General features: G+C 41.4%; 1 protein-coding gene across 1 annotated transcript in view; it reads left to right on the top strand.

Moving 5' to 3' along the window:
- The first annotated feature begins 581 nt into the window (after positions 1-581).
- The window catches only part of LOC137272287 (laminin subunit gamma-1-like), a 53898-nt gene continuing 27421 nt past the window's right edge, over positions 582-27058 (top strand). The window contains exons 1-14 of the mRNA XM_067804649.1: positions 582-1328; positions 4159-4362; positions 10989-11109; positions 11802-11990; positions 15120-15143; positions 15661-15687; positions 17015-17176; positions 19236-19348; positions 20542-20760; positions 21766-21921; positions 23942-24080; positions 24862-24965; positions 25548-25728; positions 26875-27015. Of these exons, the coding sequence (XP_067660750.1) occupies positions 654-1328; positions 4159-4362; positions 10989-11109; positions 11802-11990; positions 15120-15143; positions 15661-15687; positions 17015-17176; positions 19236-19348; positions 20542-20760; positions 21766-21921; positions 23942-24080; positions 24862-24965; positions 25548-25728; positions 26875-27015 (2455 nt within the window). The 5' untranslated portion in view covers positions 582-653. The remainder of the gene's footprint in view (positions 1329-4158; positions 4363-10988; positions 11110-11801; positions 11991-15119; positions 15144-15660; positions 15688-17014; positions 17177-19235; positions 19349-20541; positions 20761-21765; positions 21922-23941; positions 24081-24861; positions 24966-25547; positions 25729-26874; positions 27016-27058) is intronic.

The following is a 27058-nucleotide window of genomic DNA, read 5'->3' on the forward strand; positions in this document are numbered from 1 at the left end:
ATAGAGCCCAAACCTACAAAACAAATAAATCGATTCAGTGTGCACTTTCATTTGTATGACAACATCAATATATTAAACTAGTAATGTTAAACTGAAATTGAATATAATTATTCGTGCATATTTGGGCACTGAGCACGCATGCACTGGAAACCACGTCAGCCATTCTGTCGACTCTTTCATTGATGCGTCCATGTAGCACACGGAAATGTTCAAGTAAATTCTCCCAACTTACACCCCGCCCTTCCATCGTGCACAGCTTGGTTTAATGATGGTGAATATATAAACCGCGCGCGGTCCGAAAAGACGATCGATGTGTGCAACATGTGTTTACGTGCGAAGTAATTCCCGTTTAGATATTTCTCCAAACACGTATTCCAACGAAAGCAGGTTACCTCGAGAAGAAACCCAAGATTTCCATATCATTTGGATTATTTATGTTAAACGTATTTTCAACTCGTACCGGAGAAAAACATGTTGTGTTCTAGAATCAACTAGTGGGCATTGATTATATGGGCGTTCCGTGTTATTCTGAAGCGAGATGTGACAATATGTGTGAGTCATGGCTACAATCAACCGTCTGACAACGTGAGGTACTTATGTAAACTTCGACAAAGACACTACTAAGTGCCAATTACCCACCGCGGATCATCGAAATGTTTACCATGGCACTGTATGCCCATAGTACTTTTTACCTGTGTATCTTTCTATACATGCATCCTTGTTACGGTCAGACGTGTCCGAACACCCGGGCTTGTTACCCGGGAGACCAGGAACTCGTTGTAGCAACAACTACTGCTCCATCAGCAAGAACCGTCACAGCTACTTCTACATGCGGCGACCCGACTTCAACTACATATATAAGTTTGGTTACTTCTGATACGACAAACTACACGTGTGCTCCGAATGCCCACCCTTCAGCAAATATGGCAGATAAAGACATTGTAACGATCACAATACCCGGAGGTCCCTCTGGTTTTGAATTTCAGCCCAAATGGTCCACGTATTGGCAGTCCCAGAATACCGTCGACGGTGATGGCAATCGAACCAGGGTTGAAGTCGTTGTCAACTTTACGGATGTTTTTCTTATTTCCGAGGTGCAGATATATTTTCTCGCTCCTGATGTCCCCGTTAATGTCACGGTCGACGCTCGTCCAGCCTCTATGTACATGGAGCGTTACGTTAACGGTAGCTGGGAAATGTGGCGTTATTTTGCTGAAAATTGTAACGATTTTTCACAAACACCAATGTCGGCTACCGATCCCGTGACAGTATTCTGTACAACTTTGACCAGAGGCGATACTTCGAAAGAACAACAGAACGCTTTCAGGGTAAGTGAAACAGCATTCATTATATATAAACCGGGTTAAAATTTGTGCTTTTTGCGAAGATCGATGCTCATGGTGTCAGTCACTCGATTGTCTGGCCCAGACCAGTTTATTTAACGATCGCCATCGTACAGTTGGAATAATGCCGAGTGACAGGTTGGAACTGACAATCCACTCACTAGTGTCCCATGTCTATCAAATTTGGAAATGTCATCTGCACGACTCTGTTGAAACCTTTTGACAACTTTTCTAAAGCCTTGAAACAAAGGGAAGCTCGAGTAGCTTAGAGGTTAAAAACTACGCCCCTGACGCTAAACATACGGGTTCGATTCGTGGGTGGGTGTGAAGCCCATTTCAGGTGTTCCCCGTCGTGACATTAATGGAATATAGCTAAAAGAGGAGTAAAATTATACTCACTCACTCACCAAAACCTTAAAACAAGAGTGTTATCCCGACGTTGAATGTTTCATGGAAAGAGCTTTCCCATCTGAACCTTGCTGCCTATCTGAAGGTGTGAAATGTACACGTAAAAGTCTCGAAAAGTTTGGTTAAAGATTTTGGCCAGATTGTGTTGTTTTGATTTCGGAGAAGAAACTCGGATCAGCAAGAAAGAGACCATTATCTGGGGTCAGCAGACCCTTATGTGTGCACTCACTCACTCACACGAGACGTGTTCTCACTTTTGACAAATAGTCTTCAATTTAGTGAGTGAGTATGATTTTACGTCGCTTTCAGCAATATTCCAGGATTACCACGGCCGGAGTTACCAGAAACTGGCTCCACACATTGTAGCCATGAGGGGAATGGTCCAAACCTCTTGTTATACAGCTATGGTCACCGCCTTAGTATGTAATGCTCCGTGACTCTAATACAGAAGTGTTTTGACTTAACTAAACTTGGAACCTTTCTTAAACTGCAATAAAATAAATCTTTAAGATGTGCAGCTCAAAGTGCCTCAAGTAGTTTCTGTGAATATCAAGACAGTAGTTTCATCGCTATGTGATGATGAGGGTGGTGGGTAATCTTTGAGATAGAGATTACGATAGAGAGTCAACAGTATATATACCACCTATCAGGGTTTAGCCTCACTTAAAGCTAAATATGTAATGAATTGCTCCATTCACTTGCTGGAACCTACTGCAAACGCCATGCAGTTGAATTGCACGGCTGTCATGCGTTAACCTAATAAAAGGCATGTGCAAATATCATGCATGTGAACCGCTGCGTTTTGGTGTAAACTTTTGCTAAGAACTGATTTTCCTCAATCGCTAAACAATAACCTTTAAACGCTACGGATTTGTTTCACAATGCTTCAGGTCATGTGTAAGCAGTACTGTTAAACAGAATGGAATGTTTGGCAAAATTTAGTTTAGAACTGTTGACGTAGGTGGCAACATTTACACTAGTGAGGCTAAATTTTTGAACGGAAAAATAAAATCATATTGTCTGGAGCTATGGAACATAGTACAAAAGAAGGATGGTGAGGCATTGTGTAATGGGGCTCAAAATCGCACTTAAGTATTGCTCATATGACGACGTGCATGAAATACTCCACTCAGACACATTATACTGACTCCGAGCTGACCAGCTCTTGCTGTATCCATTAATGCAGAGCGCCAGGCAGGCACCAGCATGTACCGCATCTGTAACGTCTTTTGGAATGACGCCGCCGGGGTTCGAACCCGCGACCTTCCACTATCCGGGCGGATGCAAAAGACCAATAGACAACACTTAGGTTGAATAATGTCAAACGCTGATTGTGCTGATGCGTGGTTTTGACCATCCTCGATATCTCCAGTGTATACGTTCCGATAACTCTCCACTATGCCCTAAACGCATCTACGAGTCGGCCCGATAAATGTATTACCTCCCTTGGGTTTTTTTCATCCAGTCAAGTGTCTACGAGGGAAGTTGAGCGAACCAGTCAAAACTCACTTTCGCTTTTTATATTATCTAACCGATTAAACTTGGCAACACAAACCATGCAGAGGTTCTCTGAAAGAGATAGAAGGCGTTCCTGCATATATTTTTTATGTTTCGCAACTATCAATTCCTCTACATGATTTCCCAAAATCCGAGTTGAACTGCGAGTAAACCTGTCGCAGCTGCGGGAGCTATTTTTGTTGACATTGGCAATCTCGGTTGTAACGGCGGCCTAGCTGATTGGCTACTGTCAGAAAGCGGAGCCATCGAAGATCTAGAGAGGTAATAACATTTCCGACCCGTAGATGCGTCCAAGGTATAATGGAGACTTATCGGAACGTATACCCTGGAGATATCGAGGATGGGTTGTGACAGCGTACATGACCAGAGACATCATCAACATGTTGCATATGCCCTTTTATGTTAGACCAATAGTTAATGTGGTGGCGTGTATAATTGTTTAATCGAATGATCGATATCATCATGAAGAACAAATGCAAAGTTTCCATCTTTCAACTTTTACTGATGGTCTTTTTTCTTCAATTAAATTTTGAAAACATTAATTCTTTATAAAAGTTGATTGCTTGGTTTCCTGTAACGCTGTTCAATGATTCTGTATTTTTAACACTTCCGAATCTTATCAGAAACAATGTACAACAATGAAACATTGTTTTACAAAACATTACGGTGCTATAGAACACAAGCTGTAATGACAAAGTCGCCAAATCAGACCACCTCATCCATTTTCGTCAGGTTGTCAGAAAGGACCAATCCGCGAGTTCTTTAACCCTCAAAGAGCACACATTTAAAATTTCGTCATTTCATGTTCAATCCAGCACAATCTACTCCCAACAGAATTATCACATAAACAAAGATACATGTATATATTATCTAACACTGCTGCTTCCAGGTGGAGCTTCACCCATCAATAGAATACAGCACCGAGTTCATGTCGAACCAGACAGTGAGGGAATACTACACTGCGTCAGCCGTCAGGATCACCCTCGTTAAACCAGCCAGTTTGGAACCTCTGCGATCATACTACGCAATAGCAGATATCAAAGTAGACGGGACTTGTTTCTGCCTCGGACATTCTTCAAATTGCACAGGACCTGTACGTACCATTATATTGTTTTTATTAATTAGCTTAACGTTTGAGATAAAAAAGTTCTTTTAGAATTAGTATTTAGGAGACAATGTCAGCCGTTTGTACCTATGCATACACTCACAAAGGTCTTAAGTTGATCCTTAGCAACCCATGCTTGGCGTAAGAGGCAACTCATGGGGTCGAGTGGTGAGGGTCGCTGAATTGGTTGACACGTCTCATCGTATCCCGGTTGCAGAGATCGATGTTCATGCCATTGAATAGTGGATTTTCAGGTCCATACTCGATAAATTACAGGCAGTCGCTACGTACCTGGAATACTGGTGACTGCAGCGTTAAACAACAGCCAAATTACTAACATTTATTGTAGCAGTATTTGATCATCCGTCTCTGCGTAAAGTTTGGGTTGAAAGATAGTATTCACTATATTCCTGTATTTACTATATTCCTGTATTCACTATATTCCTGTATTCACTATATTCCTGTATTCTCTATATTCCCGTATTCACTATAAACTGTATTCCACCAAATCATACCAAAACAAGAAGACGCCGCTGTGTTGAAAATAACCCCAACTTAAAGCAGTCACTTAGCGAGCGTAAATCCCAAACCACAGCTTTGGCACCGGTATCACATTACAGCCGAATAGTCATTCCTGTCATTTATTATTAGTCACCCATGAACACTAGTGTATATTTATTTTTAATATAATAATAATAGCACCCATGGTATTACCCTGAACATGTGCCAGGCGTCATGGAAAATGATCCTTTATACTTTTTTGAATGGACCCATTTACAGCCTCAAAGGAATTCCAACCGCCAAACCTGATTTTGTCCTTTCATGATAAAGTCAATGAATCAATTTATATCATTGAATTTTATGTGCCTTTTGAGGGCAACGTGATTGACAAGATTCAGGAAGGGTATGCTAAATATCCTGACCTCGCGTTCAAAATGTCTGGCTCGCATCCCACCTACACTGTCGTCAGACTCCATTGCTCTCGGTGCCTTTTGTTTGATACCAACTGATGTCTTGGCCCAGAGTAGGAGAGTGTCAAGGTTCTCCACAGAGCACAGCCATTCTGACACTCTGGGTAATGCACTCATTGAGAGTCTACATATTCTCCGGTAGTTCTTGGTGGGTTCGACGAGGCAGCGTTTCCTAGGAGAAATCCTATTCGCCGTCTTAGCTGCGTGAAGATGTTGCAAAGACCCTGGACAGATTATGAGCCCTACCAAGGACTGCGCAAGGATCACTCGAACCCTCTCCGTTGCATCTTAATCTTAATCTGTTAAACATAATAATTATGGTCCATACAACACCGAACTCCAAGCCAGAAGTGCATGGCCTAAGTGCATACAACTTGATGGACATTATTATCCCGGATAACCCAACCTGCGTGTGAGGCGCTACAAGGTTAATAGTCACATGACCTATCCCACCGGGTACCCATTTTCTGCTGGGTGAACAGACAGTGTTGAACAAACTCATTTGTCTAAGGTGTGTCCACATGGATGCTTCGTAATGGAGCAGGACAGAAGCTCCAGAAACTCTCAGGGGTCATGCTATCATCCATGCAGTTTAGATAATAGTGGCAGCTTCTAGATATGTATAACTTCTTACGGTTTATATAATAACGATTTACTGCTTTCTGCTTGATAACTGTGCTGTATTACATAACACTGTTCTATCCCCTGTTGAGATCCACTGCATATTACTGTCACGTATATATACTCTATCGCATGTACCTGCATAACTGTGCTATACTTAACTATTCTGGGTTCTAACTATACTATAGCAAAACTTTTGCTTCATGTACATGTTCCACATTCACTTCAACTGTACCATACTGAGCTCTACGTCATGCCTGTACCCAACTGTACCCTACGCCATGCCTGTACCCAACTGTACCCTACTGAACTCTACGCCATGCCTGTACTCTACTGTACCCTACTGAGCTCTACGCCATGCCTGTACCCAACTGTACCCTTCTGAACTCTACGCCATGCCTGTACTCTACTGTACCCTACTGAGCTCTACGCCATGCCTGTACTCTACTGTACCCTACTGAATCCTACATCACCCCTGTATTCTACTGTACCCTACTGAGCTCTATGCCATGCCTTACTCGACTGTACCCTACAGCAATGTACTGCAACTATAACATAGTACATTCTTCTGCATAGACCTCATCAACGTTCACCAGCTGTTGACGTTCTGTTTACCAGGAGTAAGCATTCCGCTGAATGTTATCGACAGATCCCATAAGTCTTATATGATGGTGTTGATCATGTATGCACCGTGGACATCAGCGTTGTAGTTGTACTGACATACTGCTCTTCGGCATGACCACTCTATGCAAATACGTTCGAAAGAATGTCAGTTTGTTTAAACTTCAATGAAACAAAGTAAGTAAGTGAAAGTGTGTGAGTAATTATATTCAAATGAAATTTTATAAAACCTAAAGTTTATATTCGGAACATAGTGCAATCTATGTAGAAATCAGTAAATCCTGCTTTCTTTGAAATCTGAACAGGTACGTTTACAGGTGCCATTTTACTCGTGACGATTCTTTCATTTCCCAATACACCAAGACAAGCGGTTGCCACCAGTGAAGATCCAGGTTAGAATTGATCTTTAAGTAATCCAAGCATGTGGTAAGATCCGACTATAGGGATCGAGTGGTCAGGTTCCCTGACTTGGTCGACACATGCGTTGATCGATACTCATGGTGTTCACTGGATTGTCTGGTCCAGACTCGACAATTTACAGACCGCCGCCATATAGCTGGAGTATTGCTTAGTGTGGCGTTAAAAGACAAACAAACTAACAACAAAAACATATGCAATTTATCAGAATCAGTCAGAAAATAATATTTCCAAACTTCGAACCGCACTCGGAGAAAATGTCAAACTAAGCAGTTTTTCAAGCTGTGTGACTCCCAAATGCTGTTTGACGCTTCAGTGACAGGTGGCCACGTTTTCATGCGGTTCCGTGGTGTTCTGATGACATCAGGGCGCATTTGAATAGCATTCGGGACGTTCTGACTGTATTCGGGGTGTGTTTGAGGTACATTCAAGCTGTATTCCAACTTCACTGGAAATACATTTCAGATATATTTGAAGAATATTCCATCTGAAGTCCAGCAGCAATCGAGATATATTCCGACTCATTCGAGGCGCATTCGAGACATCCTGACAGGATTTGAAGCGGCTTGTCTTTCCTATTCTCCATTGAATATGTTCAAATGCAGTTATAATGCAGTAAAATATTTAGAATGCAGTTCGAATGCACTTCAAATGTCGTTCAGTATGTTTCCACTTCGAATGTACCTCGAAAGTTTGGAACATGTACAAAACATTCCGGCATGTTACAAGAATTGACCCGAATAGTTATAATGCATTCGGAATGAAGTAAGAAATTTTAGAATGCACTTCGAATTTCTGGATTTCTTCAGAAACTTTCATTCCGACAGCATTCCGGCTCATTCCGTCTCATTCCGACAGCATTCCGGCTTATTCCGTCTCAAGTGTGTGGGAGTATAAACAGTAACAAGGAAGCAACAAGCGTCCCCGTGATGGTTGTCAGTACGACTGCAACCCAGTAGTCGTTCTGTGGACAATGACGGGACACACGTGTTGACAGCCTCAGACATTCCCCTTTGTGACACTCTAACAGACCTCTTTGTACGTGTAATTTACCACGAACAATTCGTATCGATGTTTGTGATACAAAGACCAAACGGCAATGAGTTCGCAAGGCGCTTTCACAACACGAGCTGTTGAACGCTTGGTCTGAACAGATGGCTAAACCGACATGAAAGGCTTGAACGGATGCCGTGCTCACATGTGTATGTACACGTTTTGTGAACGTATGTTCATGATATCCGGGATCCCTATCAGGAAGACAAAAGGGTAATTCGTCACGTGTTACTTCCGAACTTTAAGCTTCGGAGGGTGTAAACATTTGGTAGCAATTCATCAAGGGGAATCACAACATACGTAAATATTATACATGGTGGAAAGTATGAAAACCATGAGAACGCAACCAATCTGTTAGAACCCTCGCACAGATGACGGGAACGGTCGAGAATAAATGGTATACCTATCATATGTCGTTATAAAACAGGTTGCTTAATATCGTGTCAATTAAAACATTCTGAGATAACTGAGGCACCATCATCATCACAGAGTGTATGAAATAGCGCACATATCCACGCAGCTAGTACATGCTCAACACGCTGATCATTTCCCTCGATCATTGTACGTCAATATCAACAGGACATCTCATCAATCTCAACTCCCTGGGGACCATACAACTCTTGCAGCCACTAGGACTTTTCCATCCTTATACCCCTATTTCACTGGGTGACCACCCATCAGGGACGATCCAGATCTATGCTGATCTCAGTTTCCACGGTCGAGCGGACGAAATCGGGGAAAAATACCCCACCCCTACCCCGACCCCCAAATGTACGCAATTACGCTTCATCTACGCTGGACATACAATCAACGTACTCTTTATCCGACTATGATATGCTATGCATAACTATTCTAGATACGATCTGAACGGGTGATTTGACCGAGAACATGTCCCGACTTTCACCGATTCAGTACGCCCAGGTGACGCTCTGATCACGTTCTCATCACGGTCTTGACCCCTGTTGTGACAACAACATCCGGTCACTGCCGATTCGATGACCTTTGACATACGCCCATATCGATCCGTTGCCATTCTATTCACGCTTTATCCGAGCAACTCCCGATTAATAGTCAATGCTGTCACAATAAAATCGGCAAATGTTCGTGAAAATTCGGTTATAAAAGTTCCCGATGGCAGTCGCTCTCCATTTGTCCATTCACAGCTGCAGTTGAAGACATGGACTCCAAAGCTTACCAGCTACTGCTCAGCCTCAAGCATCGGTTTCAACTGAACCAGAGACTAATGATGATGCCGATGCTACGAATGTTGAAGTTGAGAAGAAGAGAAAGATAAAGAAAAGCACTTTCAGTCCTTGTTGACTTAAGGAAGATGATTACGTTTTGGACACTGTTAACTTATAGACTGATGCGTGAACTGAGATTTGAAGATACCTCGTTTTTCAGTTACCTGAGGATGCCTCCTCTCATGTTTGATGAACTTTTCAACACACTCGGAAAAATCGGACACAGACTTCAGAAAGGCCCTTAAACCAGGACAGTTGTCAGGCACGGGTACCTGATGACTGGGAATAAGTACCCACCCTCTCCTAGGATTTCAGTCTCCAGGCGCACCATTGCGCAGTTCCTGCCTGATGCGCATCGTGCTATAGTGGAATACTTGATGAGGTGATCATCTGCCCTGTAACAGCTGAGGAATGGCGAAGAGTGAGCTTAGACGTTGAACTCAGTTAGAATATGTCTCGTGCCATTGTGGGGAGCAAGTTGCCATTTGTAACCATCCCAGATCAGGATCCCTATATCATAACTACAAGATCTTCTCGATTTTACCCTTGCACTCGTCGACACACGTTGCAGATTCATGCAGACTGATGTGGGAGGCTTGGGGCATGTGTCTGATGCCCAGATCTTCAAGAATTCTGAACTCAGGGAATTCCTTGAAGACAACTTGGTTTTCTTCCTGCTGATCCACCTTTCAGCGATGACCAGGACACACCCCACTTCATCCTGACTGTCGACTCATCTGCACTTCGAACGTATCTCATGAAACCTCACTCGAGGAGACACATTGAACAGAAGCATATCACAAGGTTATCAAAGGTGAGGAGGGTGGAATGCCTTTGGAATTCAAGCCAACTGGTGGCAGGCGCTCCTGACAACTTTGCAACTAGGTCCAGACGTAATGAGGAACATGGCTGAGGCTGCAGCGGCTTTTAATAACATGAGGATAAGATATCCATGTGTACAAGACGCCCGCCTAGATCAGGAGGATGTTGATCATAATATTATCCGTGGGGAATGGAGGCGGCATGCCAACATGCATGTGTCAGATTTTAACTGTGCATGGACATGTTTATGAATTGTGTCACTGAATAATTTTCTTCATTTCTGGTGCATTCATTTATGACATATTTATGATGTTGATAATAATATGGGTTGCTTTTTTCATTCATTGTTTGGCTGTATTTTCACTTCTAAGGAATATTGAACTGATGTCCACTAATAAATAAACACGTGATCATCCATCCCCCATACCACTGAAACTCGCAAATAGAAGTTTAATGGATTTTCAACTTCTATTTGCGGTGTTTCGGTGCATGTTTTACTACTTTTTTCAAACTAGAAGCTGCACCGAAACATCGCACTCATATACGTGTAGGAGTTGAAATCCATGAAACGTGCTTGATGGTCTTGAGTCGGTCTTTAGTGTTTGTCCACACAGAATATGCCCGCTGTTTGCACGATACTTTCCCGATCCTATTGCATGCGGCTGACTTCCAGTGAACTCTCGACTATCCGCCGATTTGCTTAGATCGTGACAAGTTTTAGAAACGGTCCAAAGATTTGCACCCGCTCTCCCCTATCATAGAGATCCACTCCCCCCACCCCACCCCACCCCACCCTTCTACACCGCATATATTGTGACATTGTGACAGGTTGGATGAAACCCTGTGTAAACTTCTCATTTTTCAGAACATGAACGAATGTGTCTGTTCTCACAACACCGAGGGGGCGAACTGCGAGAAATGTAAACCTCTCTATAACAACAAACCCTGGGCTATGGGGACACCGACCTCTGCTAACGCATGTGAAGGTAAGTATAGTCCATGTGATAGCCTCTACATTACAATCCCTGACCGACAGAGATGCATGGTTAGTCGGGTCAATACGAGAATCTCTATACAACAAACTCTGGAGAATGTGGACGCCTGTCACTGTAAACACATGTAAAGTTAAGTCAGATCAGTACGATAACCTCTATATAACAAACCCTGGAGAATATGGACCCCTGTCACTGTAATCACATGTGAAGATAAGTCAGAGCAATGCGATCACCTCTATATAAGAAACAATGAATGATTCGGATGCCTGTAAGTACATGTGAGGGCAAGTCAAGTCAGTACGATAACCTCTGCAAAACAAGCCTTGGAGAAATGTCGTTCGATTCGGAACAACCTGCAAAGCCCATTTCTTGTTTCTCTCGCCTTTATGTTGCTGGAATAGTTCTAAAGCGTCGTAAAACTAATGTCACTCACTCTTAGGAAATCTTAAAGACGATCTGTGCAAACTTATTCTAGGTTTGCTATGCTATGAATGTTTAGTGTGATATCTGATGATTCCTAATTTGATGCAACAAGGCTTTTTCATGTCGTCTTCTCCCAAAGGTTATATGACTGATATTTACTAAATACATCTGTCCATCCCTTGATCATTACTATATATAATTTGAAATACAAACTGCATGTTAACTCGACACATAGTGACGTTGCAACGTCTACTTGACAGCCTGCAACTGCAACAGCCGTGCAGGTGCGTGCGTGTACAACGCCACCAAGGGCCAAGGTGTCTGTACGAACTGCATGGGGAATACCGCGGGAGACAACTGTACAGAGTGTAAATCCGGGTACTTCGTCAATCCGTCCCAGCTCCCGGGATCCACAGTGGCACCGGCTCCAAATGGCACTATGTGTAGAGGTAAATCATTGATGTTAATTTAGACAGGAGATCATTGTTCTAGATGATCAAAGCTTTGCACCATCGCGCAATTAAAGCGGAATACATTTTCATTTTCTTACAGTTAGACAGTATTTACTTACGTTAGACGTACATACTTACCTTCATACTATCTATATAATCCTACTGTAATCTATTATTGGTATCTGTTGGTTGTTGGACAAAATGGTTAAATTCTTAACTGTGCTAAATATGTGTTTTAAACCTTTGCTAGAAGAAAACAAAATGTCTTTGTAATATTACCATCTCCCATTTCGTAATGTTTCCAATAATGTTTGTACATCCAACTGAACTGAAAAACGTACCAGTGACCTGCAATCTATGACCTATGGCTGATGACCGATGACCTATATATTTAGATGCTTGTGTCTAAATGAATGCTTTCAGATGATATTGTAAATGTACATGTATACTGGCAGAGATACATATTTCAACAGTTACACAAATAAATGCATTTCAATGGTGATGCCTAAAGCTGAAAATTGAAAATGTAACTCACATGTATATTTCAAAATAAATGCACTTTAGTTTCTTTTTTTCAATAGTGAAACTTGTAGATGCACACACCAAAAGCGGCAGAAATAGCTGTACGCTTTTAGTTGATGAATACCAATGTAATACAGAGGCATATCATGGCAGTTGTCGTGCACATAGCATATTTCCCTTGTATTTCATTAAGGTGCTTGTTTTTTAGAGTTTTCTCTATATGTAGATACAACATATTACGTATTATAAGAAGAATGTGTGTAGCTGTATAGTAAATTGATCATGCAGATGCATATTTGAAGATAATGTCCCTTACGTATGTTTTGTACTGCACACAGATATTGCTGATAGCAATTGCAGACAGGTGTGCACTTTCATTGCACTTTGCAGCACAACTTGACCGAACTTAATGACACACAGTCCCCAGATGTTGAGTATTGGCTACGCCAAATCAAATACACTCGAGATATTGTCATATTGTCATATTGTCAACACTGATTGCTGATGGTACGCCCATTTATCGATGTCCAAATTAAGATAAATATATTTAAGGAAGTACTCGGGAAATGGTTAAGGCAGCGCAGTGAAACATATGAAAATAGATAAAATCAAATGTTGATCTCACTTTCTAAATTTAAATATAATTTCAGAATAAGGAGTATTGGTTTGTATGTGTCGTTGCGACCAGATTTATGGGTGCTCCAGAGTTAGCAATAACCTGGCTTGATCACTGCGGCTGGCGCATATCTGTGCCCCGACCTTGCAATCCAGTGACATAACGAGTTACAGACTTATCCCAGTTCACACTGCTACTACTAGGCTGCTAAGCCACTTGGAATTTACATTGTCCTTCTTTGAGTGGCATTTTAGAATTTGGGGAGTACAATATCGATAATATTTATTGTTAACAACTTATTTTATTTCGTGAGTGCGACCTTTGGATACAGTCCCTTGTACCCTTTGGAGCAGGATTGACTTACACTGTTCGCAGAAATAACCAGCTTTAAGATATTCAAATATTGTATAACATGTCTTTAAATTGTCTTTCAAGAAGTCAAAGACATGTAGTGGACATAAATTGTTAGTGATACATGCCTTACCAATGTTCTCCATGTATCTGTTGGTAAAACCAAGATTGGTTATAAACGTCAAACCTATGTACACACTTAACTCCGATTCTTCTACTTAACGAATGAAAGCATTTACCGCCAAGCTACCGTTTAAGGCATGTCATATAAGTATTCACGCAATTATTGCTCTCGTTTGGTTTCTTCAGCAAATTTATCAATACTTTGATTTTTATCAATTGTATGAACACTTGATCTGGTAAGGCCCGTCTTACCCTATTAGTATTGTTCTGTACGTTTGCACGTTGTTTCAGACAGTTTGTACAGAAACAACTCTAATTCTAACTTGTCATTGACATATTCTCGTAGGGTCTACAGGTACGTTTGATATAGGTATATAGTCTTATATTCCCCTCCAGGTCAATCCGACTAAGGCCCTGTAAGGGATGTTATTGCTTTTTCATCCTTAGACAGGGCTCAGCCATTGGCCTGAATTCCACAGTGCCCATTTGTTTAAGGGTACAGTTATTGAAATGTTGAGTTCAATATTCAAGAAACTGCACGATTCCCAAATACATATTTCTTGTCAAGATTGTTACTTTTCTTTTCCCTTTTTTCGGGGGAGGGGGATAGCTGGTTGAGGTCGATATGATTCTGCGAATATAATTAATACTGCGTGGTCAGATGTGGTTGGTGGTAGAGATTGATAATCGCCCTAAAACATTCATTTGTCCTGTAGGTGAGCTACAGTGACTACAGTTCACCTAACCCTATGTTATAATAGTTACATTAGATCATTGAACAGTGTAGAACATCAGTCTTTAAATTTGTCACCGTATCATTCCCATTTCTTTTCTTATCTTAACTGGTGGTTGGCTTCCAATCCCGAATAATATGATTCAACACGCAGCACAGTACTTTCCATCTACTGAAACGTTTAAACTGTCAGAAGGTATTCCACTGTACATTGTCTTTGAGAAACAAGGCAACTGTGACAGCAAAGTATGTATATAATCATTGGATATTATTCACGGGTATTTGTCAAAGTTTACACCCCTTGTTACATTGTTGTTGTCACAAACATAGGATTGTTCAAACAGTGTTTTGTTATCTTTCATGTGAACAGTTTTCACAACAACCACGTGATATGTAGATCCTATGATCCTATTATCACGACTTTGTGACTGTAAATGAAAGACGGTATACGTTCTCGTCAAGCTCCGTTTTAGAATTGAGCGGCGATTAACAAGATGGGTGATCATACTCGCTGATTTGGTCGAGTGGACGTATGTTTTATACATAGTAGAAGTATGTTTTATACATAGTAGAAGTATGTTTTATACATAGTAGAAGTGTGTTTATACATAGTTGAAGTATATTTATATATAGTAGAAGTATTTTATATATAGAAGAAATGTCACACACATATACACACACACATACAAACACACACATATACACACACACACACACACATACACATGATCTCATATGGTCTGTACACAATGTATTTACTATCACCCTTGCCTTTTTTCAGGTCACGATGGATCTGGAAGTGTAGGTAGGTAAAAGAAAACGTCGTTAAATACGTTGTGATACATCCAGTGTTGACATCAAAATTAGTCAGATGACGGAGAGTGTGTGTTTTGGGTTTTACTACATACTGAACATAAGTTGTGTCTGTTCAGGGAGTAAGATGAGTTAAGTACCACTTCACTTTAGTCAATAGTTCAGTGAGGAAGATGGGATAAAGTTCACTTAAATAGGTCAGTGAGAAAGATGGAGCAAACGTCACTTAAAACTATAGTTCAGTGAGAAAGATGGGGTATACTTACTTCCAATAGATCTTTAAGTGAGATAGCTTAACACCACTTTAAATAATATGTCTTTGTGCTTGATTGGAAGGAAATACCTAGATGCTTGTAGACATGTTCCATCATGTTTGGGAAACAATATTATACTGAGTTCACATGTTGTAACTAGTAGTTGTTGCGAGAACATGTTACCACAAGGTTTCAGTGGATGTTTCAGTATCTACACTATAAGTAACCATGGTAACACTCTTGTTTCCCTTCCAGACTATCTCTGCAACGAGTTCTGCATCCGTAAGTATTTTTCAGACATTGATCTGTAAATATTCTCACCGATTAGCTTGAATGTGGTATTTGACCAGTTAGATCTGAAAGGTTATGATGTTACAATGGAACTGTGAAATCAGTCATTTCGTGAAATGTCTAAGACGATCAGATGTTTCGCGTCATTTTGTGTAACAACAATCAATATACTGCAATCGTTTCCTAAAGCTGTATTTCATATCTATGTGGTGGACATGGGTTTGTGAGGTGTGGCTACTCTGTACACAGTAAGGGACAAACGTAAAGGTGTAAATGCTTCAAAATCAAACTGATGTACAACAGTTGCTGAGTTTGAGCTGTTAGAGCAAAAAGCGATGTTGAAATTGTGATTCACTGTTGTAGAATAAAGTTATTTAGTGAAATTTCATGACTGAAGTATATTGGTTATTGTTGTTCATTCGCGAAATGAGTGATTTCACAATCTGACTGCAACATATACAGTACATTTATAAATCAACAACTATCAATAGAGTTCAGTCATGAAATTTCACTTAATAACTTACTCTACAACAGTATACATATATACTGTATATATACAGTGATCAAAGACTGCATATTATAAATATTTAAAATGCGGTTTCTGTTAATTGTTCTCTTTACATATTTATCACACTGTTCTCTTATTTCTAAGCCTGTTAAATCACCCACGTTTGTCGAAAGAATGATAAATTTATTCTCTAAATGGCAGGCTGCTGTCTCTTCTTTATTATCACCTGTTGCAGCTTTTGTGACGACAACTATAACGAAAACATTCACCGGCAAAAATTAATCAATTCTACATAGATTACAGGCCAATCAATTGGTATAACCCTACACATAGGGTTATTTAGTTCATATATTCGATGCAAATTCACACCAAACTTCCCTCGATGATATTACCTGGGAAATATTGATGTATATTTCACCTGTCATGTCAATAGTAGGATATTGAGCATGATCATAATATGAGCGTTGGCGTATAAATAGGATACTAACTCGCTGTTCACTGTTGTGAGTTATTGAAGGTTTAGACAATGAGTTTGTGGCATGTTAAAAGTATCCATTTATCATTCAGATTGTTTTCGTATATAAATGAATTCGTTTCACTATAAAAATAAATAGTAAGGTGTTTTTTTCTATTTAATACACTCCCTCTAAATCCCTGAAATGATACAGGTTTTTGATGGTTACCGATTCTTGTGAAACCTATTGTACCAGTATGGTGCAGCCAACCCAAGCAGCATTATCACAGATTCGAACTATTGCAGATCTTTCAGATGTATACATGCAATTCCGAAATCTGTGTCCTCTCTTTCAGCCTGTAACTGTAGCGGATTCGGTACGGAGCAGTCTAGCGGCTACAGGTGCAATACAACCACTGGCCAGTGCGTGTGCAAGTCTAGGGTACAGGGCAGGGCATGCGATGAGTGCAAAGACACGTTCCATAGCCTGGATGGTACTAACAGTGTCGGATGCACAGGTCAGTTCCGTCTGGCGGTGTTTAATAATGAAATATGGTCATAATTATCAGTAACTATATCTTGTCTTATGAGCTGACTGAGTGGGTGTGTGAGTGAGTGAGTGAGTGAGTGGGCGTGTCGGTGAGAGGGTGTGTCGATGGGTGAGTGGGTGGTCGAGTGAGTGCGTGTTGGGTTAAATGCTGCATTCCAGCCGTACTGATTTAACGTCGGTGGGTCTCACGTGATGGAAGGCTGTGGCGACTTTGGTGAACCCAACGACCACACAACTGGTTCACGTTAGACCGCTGAGACAAAACAGACAAAACATGACATTTTCTCCCCATACTCCGCATCAGAATATTCTTTCATATTACCTAAGAAGGCGGAAATATCGGGGTTCATATTTTTCACACGATGTCCTAAGGCAAGATATCACTTTGCCATGATAACGTGACATCATGAACAATGCAATGACGTCACGGTTCTTCTGTGACTTTGCGTTCTCGTTCTGTGACGTTGCGTTGGGTTTATTTTCCTCAATTTAACGATTTCGTTAATAAACAGAATATTTATATGTGCCTCATATAATATCCTCTATATACCTCATGGAGATTCTGGGTATATCTAGTTCGAACTTGGCGGCCTTGTTTCTCTCATCGATGTTTGATGGGGTTCACATGTATAGGCTACCTTCGGACCATGGTAAATGTTTTCATGGCTTTGTTCGCCATTGGGGCGATGACGCCTCCTTGTTGATAAGGTCTTGCGTTGTCACCAATGAATACCTGACATCTGGTTGTCGACGGTGTCCAGTACTTCCTGTTTGTATCGTTGACGATTTAGTGTCCAGTGCATTGAAAAGAGATCCAGTTTGCAGTCATAGGAAGCGCAACCCCTAACATCACTGAGCCACCACCATTGACTTCACCTGTATGGGCCATCTTAAGGAACAGTTATTATGTTATAAGCCGTCACAAACCTCTTACCTTTCCATAAGCCATATGCCACTGCTAAAGTGCTGTTATTCAGAGGGAGTGCGCGCGTGTGCTTGGTCAATAACTAATACGTTGTTTACACATTCCGAACCTTAGGCCTCGTTTCACAGTATTAAATCAAGTCTGCCGAGAACTCTAACGGGAAGTGGTCTAAGGGAGGTAAGCGTGAGCTGCAACATGGAATCATCCTCCTTCCAAATGATAGAAGTGTGCAAAATATCCCAGGCAATTAGTTCAACTAAGCTTTAATACAAAACAACGTGTGTCGGCATACGAGTGTCCGGATGAGAATGTTTCGTAGAGCCAAGTTATATCGTCACATTCGGAAAAATCTTATACGCCTGGAACCAATGGCTTACAACATAGTCTGTCGCAGACGAAGTATTACGTTCCCGTGTTACTAAAGGCACATGATGTGCTGATGTTGTGAGGGCCTCTTTCATGACTTTTAACTGTTCAGCCTCCGTGCGAAACATTGCCTGTTTCTCCCAGCAAAGCCGAATATCGTGTTGCCTCTGTATACAGCACTCGTCTGTAAACAAAGACAGAATACAGAAACGTACCCGGTATATAAAAGGAGTACATGTATATGTATATAGACTTCCACCATACAAGGGCAATACTCAAAGCGCTGACAAGTCACAGTTCAGATGTACAAGTTAGTAGAAGGATTTATGAAACATAGCGTTGAAAGAGGTGTGTTTTTGTCTGTTTTTGAAAAGTGGCAGAGACGGTACTAGTTTTAGATCAAGATGCAGAGTTCCTTAAACAGCGAACGAGTCCTTGTTCCGAGACTTAAGGCAGGAACCGTATGGAACTGTTCTCGTTCTACTGACTGCGAGTGGTATTATGTGCTGCTGTGTTTTCTCGTTCCTTATATAATCAAATATATCTGTTACAACGGTGTGACAGTTCCGACCACAAAAGAAGCACTATTCGCAATGGGCGCGTCCTAGCGAACGTTTCTGTATTTTAATTTTCTGTGTACAGAATGGTATATATCCCATCAGCCTCAGTAGAACATGTACGCCTTTGAAGGAAGTGGCGTTTTAGGGCCTGAATTGTTGTGTTAATTCTGTTTCAGCGTGCGCGTGTGATCCTATTGGAACCTTCAACAGCTCCAACTACTGTGATAAACAGTCTGGCCAATGCGTGTGTAAGAAAAACACTCATGGTAGTCGTTGTGCCTCGTGCAAGGTGAGACTGCAGTGATATATGTCACAATGGCGTGTGTCGATGGTGCGCGTGTCATTGGCATCAGTGTGAACTGATCGTGTGTGTGTGTATGAGAGAGATAGAAACAGAGAGAGAAGCAGAGAGGGAGAGAGAAAGAATTACGAGTGTAGTGTGTAGGCCCATAATGTGACAAGAGTTTGTTAACGCACTAAGTGAAACAAGGGGGCGAGTGAGTTTTGTCTTACGCCGCACGAAGCGAGTCTGACCGTCCGTATGTCGCTACCTACAACAAGCAAAATCAATTCTAACCGGGATCTTTGCAGGTATGTGACACAAGGATATATGTAGGCAGTTCGGAGACAAGGATGTGTGTAGACTGTGTGAGACAAGAACATGTATAGGCATTGGGTCAGACAAGGACGTTCGTAGACATGTGTAGACAGTGTCTAATATAAGGACGTGTGTAGGCAATATGTGAGACAAGGACATATGTAGGCAGTGTGTGAGGCATGGACATGTATAAGCAGTGTGTGAGAGAAGCACGTTTGTAGACAGGAAGTGAGGCAAGGATATGTATAAGCAGTGTGTGAGACAAGGACATGTATAAGCAGTGTGTGAGACAAGGGCATGTGCAGAGAGTGTGTAAGACAAAGATATATACGTTTGTGAGACAAGGACATGTATAGGCAGAGTTTTGACACAAGGACATATACAAGTAGTGTGCGAGATAAGGACGTGTAGACATTGCATGAGACACAATGACATATACGGACAGTGTGTGAGATAAGAACATGTATAGGCAGAGTTTGAGACAAGGACATATGTAGACAGTGTGTAAGACAAAGATATATACATGCAGTTTGTGAGACAAGGGCATGTATAGGCAGAGTTTGAGACACAAGGTCATATACAGGCAGTGTGTGAGACAAGGACATGCATAGGAGTGTGAGACAAGGACATATACAGACAGTGTATGAGACAAGGACATGTGTAGACAGTGTCTGAGACCCAGGTTTATGTAGACATTGTGTGAGGCAAATTTGTCTGTAGGCAGTGTTTCTAACATCATTTTATTGTTATTAGTTTAAGTCTATATCATCAATTATTTATCTGCTATTTGAATGTTGCTAAAAGCAACGAATACATAAAATCACTAACGCCATAGAACCCGCTCCAAGATAAGATTCTTTTATTATATTTTGGTTGTTTCGCAGCCGGAGACATACAACCTACAGTTGTCTAACATTGAAGATGGCTGCACAGCGTGTGCTTGCGCCATCGGTGCCTCGGTGGACAACAACTGCCACTTGACCTCTGGCCAGTGCACATGCCGCGACAACATAGAGGGGCTGAACTGTACAGCGGTGAAGCTGGGGTTCTTTGTGCCTAAGTTGGACTACTTCACTTACGATGTGGAATTCGGATCATTGACGGTATTATTATGATATTCATGCTACTCTCAAATGAATGATGTCTCCATGAGATTCATCAGTGAATTTCATTAACTTACTTCTTGTACATTCAAGACACTTACTTTCCTTACTCTGTTCCAAGACAACCCGTTGTCATGCTTTGTTTATCTGACAAGCTAATGACACCTTTCATATTTACCTAACAAACAGCTGACATGTTTTATAGTGACCGTTTACCCTACAACAAGTTGACTTGATTTTTTATTTCTTTTTTTTAACTGTCCCAACACCCTACTCACATCTTTAGTATTTACCAAATACACCACTGACTAGCCTTATGTGTACCTAACAACCCACTGACTAGCCTTGTACGTACCTAACAACCCACTGACTCGCTCTGTGTGTACCTCACAACCCATGGTCTAGCCTTGTGTGTACCTAACAACCCATTGATGAGCCCTGTGTGTACCTAACACCCCATTGACTAGCCCTGTGTATACCTAACAATCCACTGACTAGTTTTGTGCCTGCCTAACAATACACTGACTCGCTCTGTGTGTACCTAACAACCCATGGACAAGCTCTGTGTATACCTAACAACCCACTGATGAGCCCTGTGTGTACCTAACAATCGACTGACTAGCCATTCAAAGATACTGATTGACAAGTGCACCTCCTGTGTCCCAATAAAGAAAAATGAGACGGTAAAATTTTCATTTACTAAATTCTATTCACAGATAGAGATTTATTTATTCAGTAGTACGGCCTTGTATCCTAGAATACAACTGTGGTAGAACACATGTCACGTGGTGTACAATAGATCAATAGAACAATATTTCCATTTAGATTTCAGTAGAAATATTTTTCAAGAAACATGGAGAGTGCTCATAAAGTATCGTCTGTATTAGATACATTTCGAAACAGTTTCACTGAATGGTGATATGCTTAGAAAGTATATAAAAACATGTGTTTTTAAAACTTACGTGGCTTAAAGACATAATATGACTGGGTGACATTGCATTCTAGGGCAGCACAGTCGTAGAGGCACCTGGACATGGCCAGCTGACAGCGGATCTCACCGGAACCGGTTACGTTGAGCTTACTCCTGGTACTTCGGTTGCTGTAGATGTCCAGTTGCCAGGCAACCTTATCCGTCAGTTCCTGGTGGTTGTCAGATACAAGGTAATGTGTGTGTGTTAGTTCTAGTGGTTGTCAGATACAAGGTAATGTGTGTGTGTTAGTTCTAGTGGTTGTCAGATACAAGGTAATGTGTGTGTGTTAGTTCTAGTGGTTGTCAGATACAAGGTAATGTGTATGTGTTAGTTCTAGTGGTTGTCAGATACCAGGTAATGTGTGTGTTTTAGTTCTAGTGGTTGTCAGATACAAGGTAATGTGTGTGTGTTAGTTCTAGAGGTTGTCAGATACAAGGTAATGTGTGTGTGTTAGTTCTAGTGGTTGTCAGATACAAGGTAATGTGTATGTGTTAGTTCTAGTGGTTGTCAGATGCAAGGTAATGTGTGTGTGTTAGTTCTAGTGGTTGTCAGATACAAGGTAATGTGTGTGTGTTAGTTCTAGAGGTTGTCAGATACAAGGTAATGTGTGTGTGTTAGTTCTAGTGGTTGTCAGATACAAGGTAATGTGTGTGTGTTAGTTCTAGAGGTTGTCAGATACAAGGTAATGTGTGTGTGTTGGTTCTAGAGGTTGTCATAAAGAAGAAGTTCCCTGTCTGTAGGTCTGTTACTTTGGGTTATTGCCTCTTCAGTCTACTAGGGATGGGTTTTGGCAGATAGGTTGGTCTTGTAACCTTGTCAGTCTTATTAAGGAATTACCCTTGTCTGGTTATTATATAAGTATGCCATGATGGTCGTAGATTTGAATAACTGATTATCCCTGATTTAAATCAATGAAGGTTTTCATTCCACATCCTTATGCACGGTGTGATTCACCTAAACTATCGTTCAACCACTTACACGGTGTGATTCACCTAAACTATCTTTAGTTCAGGTGAATCACACCGTGTAAGTGGTTGAACGAGAGTTTAGGTGAATCACACCATGTAAGTGGATGAAAGATAGTTTAGGTGAATCACACCGTGTAAATGGTTGAACGATAGTTTAGGTGAATCACACCATGTAAGTGGTTGAACGATAGTTCAGGTGAATCACACCGTGTAAGTGGTTGAACGATAGTTTAGGTGAATCACACCATGTAAGTGGATGAAAGATAGTTTAGGTGAATCACACCGTGTAAATGGTTGAACGATAGTTTAGGTGAATCACACCATGTAAGTGGTTGAACGATAGTTCAGGTGAATCACACCATGTAAGTGGTTGAACGATAGTTTAGGTGAATCACACCGTGTAAGTGGTTGAACTATAGTTCAGGTGAATCACACCGTGTAAGTGGTTGAACGAGAGTTCAGGTGAATCACACCATGTAAGTGGATGATAGTTCAACCACTTACACGGTGTGATTCACCTAAACTATCGTTCAACCACTTACATGGTGTGATTCACCTGAACTATCGTTCAACCACTTACATGGTGTGATTCACCTAAACTATCGTTCAACCATTTACACGGTGTGATTCACCTAAACTATCTTTCATCCACTTACATGGTGTGATTCACCTAAACTATCGTTCAACCACTTACACGGTGTGATTCACCTGAACTATCGTTCAACCACTTGCATGGTGTGATTCACCTAAACCACCCTTCAACCACTTACACGGTGTGATTCACCTACACTATCGTTCAACCACTTACACGGTGTGATTCACCTGAACCACCCTTCAACCACTTACATTCTGTGATTCACCTGAACTATCGTTCAACCACTTACATGGTGTGATTCACCTGAACCACCCTTCAACCACTTACACGGTGTGATTCACCTGAACCACCCTTCAACCACTTACACAGTGTGATTCACCTGAACTATCGTTCAACCACTTACATAGTGTGATTCACCTGAACTATCGTTCAACCACTTACATGGTGTGATTCACCTAAACTATCGTTCAACCACTTACACGGTGTGATTCGCCTACACTATCATTCAACTACCTATAAGGTGCGAATCATCGAATGTTCGTTCAACCACTTAGATGACGTGATTCACCTCAACGATTGTGTAACTACTTACATGGTGTGATTCACCTCAAAGATTGTTCAACCTAGATATCTCACTTATCTTCCAGTCAACAATCACGGCCGCACAGACCCTGAACGTACAAATCAGCATGCCGAGTGGTGGCGCTTATACGTGTGAAGGAACAGCCATCCTTGCAAGTCACACCTGGATCGGGACATTATCTGCGACTGGTCCAGTACCTAAATGTGAGTTCGAGGGAATTCTTTCGCACAACTAACCCAATTATTTTCCATTGTGTCTAGTATCGCTTTCTGCAACGAAGATTATCTCAGGTTCTGAATCTCCCGTCTTCCCGGCTTCTTTACAACTTGGAAGGAACTGTTTGTTTCTATCCAACCTATACAAATTATTCATTAACTAAACGTTGAGCCTATAATACATTTAATATTAATTGGAAAGTAGCATGGAATATAAAGTTACGACATTTCTGTGCTTAGTAAAAAAATATCCCTCTAAGATGGCCTTGATGCTGAACTTTTTATTTTCAGTGCGTATAGGCCAGGTTACAATGTGGGTGTATTTCTTTGTGTGCATATGTGATCCTGTTGGTTTAGTAACGGTTCTCTTGGTTGTTCACGTTGAGCTTATTCACAGTGATATGGTTTCTGTTGTATATTCATGATGTTGAGTATTTACCTTCATAAAATACACGATGCCATTTCAGAAGGAATGTATTTCCTACTCCATTAGGAAAGCGGTCAAATATGACATATGTTATTTTGGAGATTACACTTTCTTAATAAAGTATAGATTGTGGTACTTCCTGGGGTTGAGTACCTACTTGATTACAAGTCAAATTTAAATTAGTGGAAGCAGTGGTGGCTAAGGTTAGATCACTGGGGCGATCAGATATTCGGGTTCAAATCGCCGAAGCGACTCAAATCAAACAGAACTGTAGTTTACATATCATTTTATAATACAAATTTGTGGACTGTGTAGAAAGGTTTCCACTTTTTGATTTCGCAGCTTCCCTGGAACTGGTGACACGATTTTGCGCGTCCTCCGCCTTCAAATATACAATAAATGTTGCCGCTCCTGCCTCCAATACAGGCAACATCATGCTGGACTCGGTGAGTGAATGAGTGAGTGAGTGAGTAAGTGAGAGCTTAGTTTTAGCGAGCGCGAGTTTAGTTTTACGTCGCACTTAGCAATATTCCAGCTATATGGCAACGGTCTGTAAATAATCGAGTCTGGACCAGACAATCCAGTGATCAACAACATGAGCATCGATCTGCGCAATTGGGAACCGATGACATGTGTCAACCAAGTCAGCTAGTCTGACCACCCGATCCCGTTAGTCGCCTCTTACGACAAGCATAGTCACCTTTTATGGCAATCATGGGTTGCTGAAGGCCTATTCTACCCCGGGACCTTCACGGGTTGAGCTTAGTTTTAACCAACCTTTAGCAATATGCCAGCAATATCACGGCAGAGTGAGTGAGGAGTCAGGAGTTTAAGCATGAGAGAGGCTGGTCTGTTCTCTCTCTCCTCTCTCTCTCTCTCTCTCTCTCTCTCCTCTCTCTCTCTCTCTCTCTCTCTCTCATACTCCTGATTGCAGATTGGTGTTTAAGCTTATGATGTCAGTCACTGTGCCCTGATCTCACTATATTCTCCACTCATGTGTGTTCCTTCACTGACATGTGTCTGTTTAGGTGGTACTTCTCCCTGATATTTCAAGACTGACAGCATATCTCAACTCTACGGACACTGTCAAGTCGAAGATGGACTCATGCGTTGCCACCAGCAAGAACGTAGATGTTGCTGCTCAGCAAGCTGGAAACTGCTCAGCACTCGAATACTCCATCATGGCTGAGTTTATGAACGGAACGATACGTAAGTTGTTTTTAAAAGGCATTTTCCTATTCCTGTTTCCTTTAAAAAGGGGGTTCACCCCGTACAAGCAGGAAGACAGCAATATTCCATCCATACCACTATGAGGGGACACCAGACATGGGTTTTGCACACTGTACCCATGGGGGAATCGAATCCGGTCTCCAGTGTGCCAAGTGAACGCTTTAACCACTTGGCTACCCTCCCGCCCCTGGATAGAAAAAGCAGATGTTTGTAAATAAATGGAAAAAGTGGGAACTATCTTGGTTATAAATTTGCAATGACAGAATGTACATATAGCGTAAGATTCGTGTAACATGTTTGTAATAACAAAATACAGAAACCAATCTACAAAATGTCAGAAAAGAGAACAGAAACAAAGGTCTTTGAATGTTTTTCGGCCAACTTTCAATAGTGGCCCAGATTTCAATAGTGCGCTAGCTTCATCTGTGGACCTAAACGATTGAAAATATGGGAAATGAATATCGTTACGTAACAATCATGGTTTCTAAACATTCAAGTTTAAACTGGAAAGACCAGTGAGTGATGCCATGAGTATTGATCAAGTAATAACTATATGATTCTGTACATGAGGATTTGTGATACTACTGTCTATAAAATTGGCATTTGCTTTAAGGATTAATACAAGTGTATGCACCCTACCCAGATGCCTCAAATGATTGAGATCTTCATTCTTATAATGAGGTTTCTTGGTGGCTGTGGTAGGTGACGTGGTGTAGCCAAATGGTTAAGGCATCTGCTCGTCACGTTGAAGACTCGGGTTGGTCCCCACATAGGTACAACCTGTGAAGCCCATTTCTGGTAACCCCTGCTTTGATATTGATGGAGCAAGCAGTTTAAATAGATTCAGTTGTCATGCTAGATTTATTGGACTGAGCAGATAGCATTGCACCCTAAACGTTGAATGGAGCTCATAACATCAGTCATTAGATCTAGTTATCTATGGGCGGACATGATATAACAGGGGTGTGTTAAGGGTGGTGTTGAACAACACTCACTCATTGCCTGTCGTTGCTATTGTCGTTGCTTTACTATTGTCGTTGCTTTACTATTGTCGTTGCTTTTCTACTATGTGAAATAATGCATTACGGCTCTGATACTGATGCATGGTGGGACTTCCCTTGACAGCATGTGCCTGTGGCAACGGGACGGTGGCAGCGTCCGTGGGGATGTGCAACCCTCTCGGGGGGCAGTGTGATTGTCGGGAGGGCATGATCCTGAGGGACTGCTCCCTCTGCCAGGTAGATTCCTACGGCCAGAACTGCTCAGGTAAGTACAGCATCCTCAGGTGACACCATTGTCAATTACAACA

This window comes from Haliotis asinina, chromosome 2 (assembly GCF_037392515.1).
Source record: "Haliotis asinina isolate JCU_RB_2024 chromosome 2, JCU_Hal_asi_v2, whole genome shotgun sequence".
Lineage (NCBI taxonomy): Eukaryota > Metazoa > Mollusca > Gastropoda > Lepetellida > Haliotidae > Haliotis > Haliotis asinina.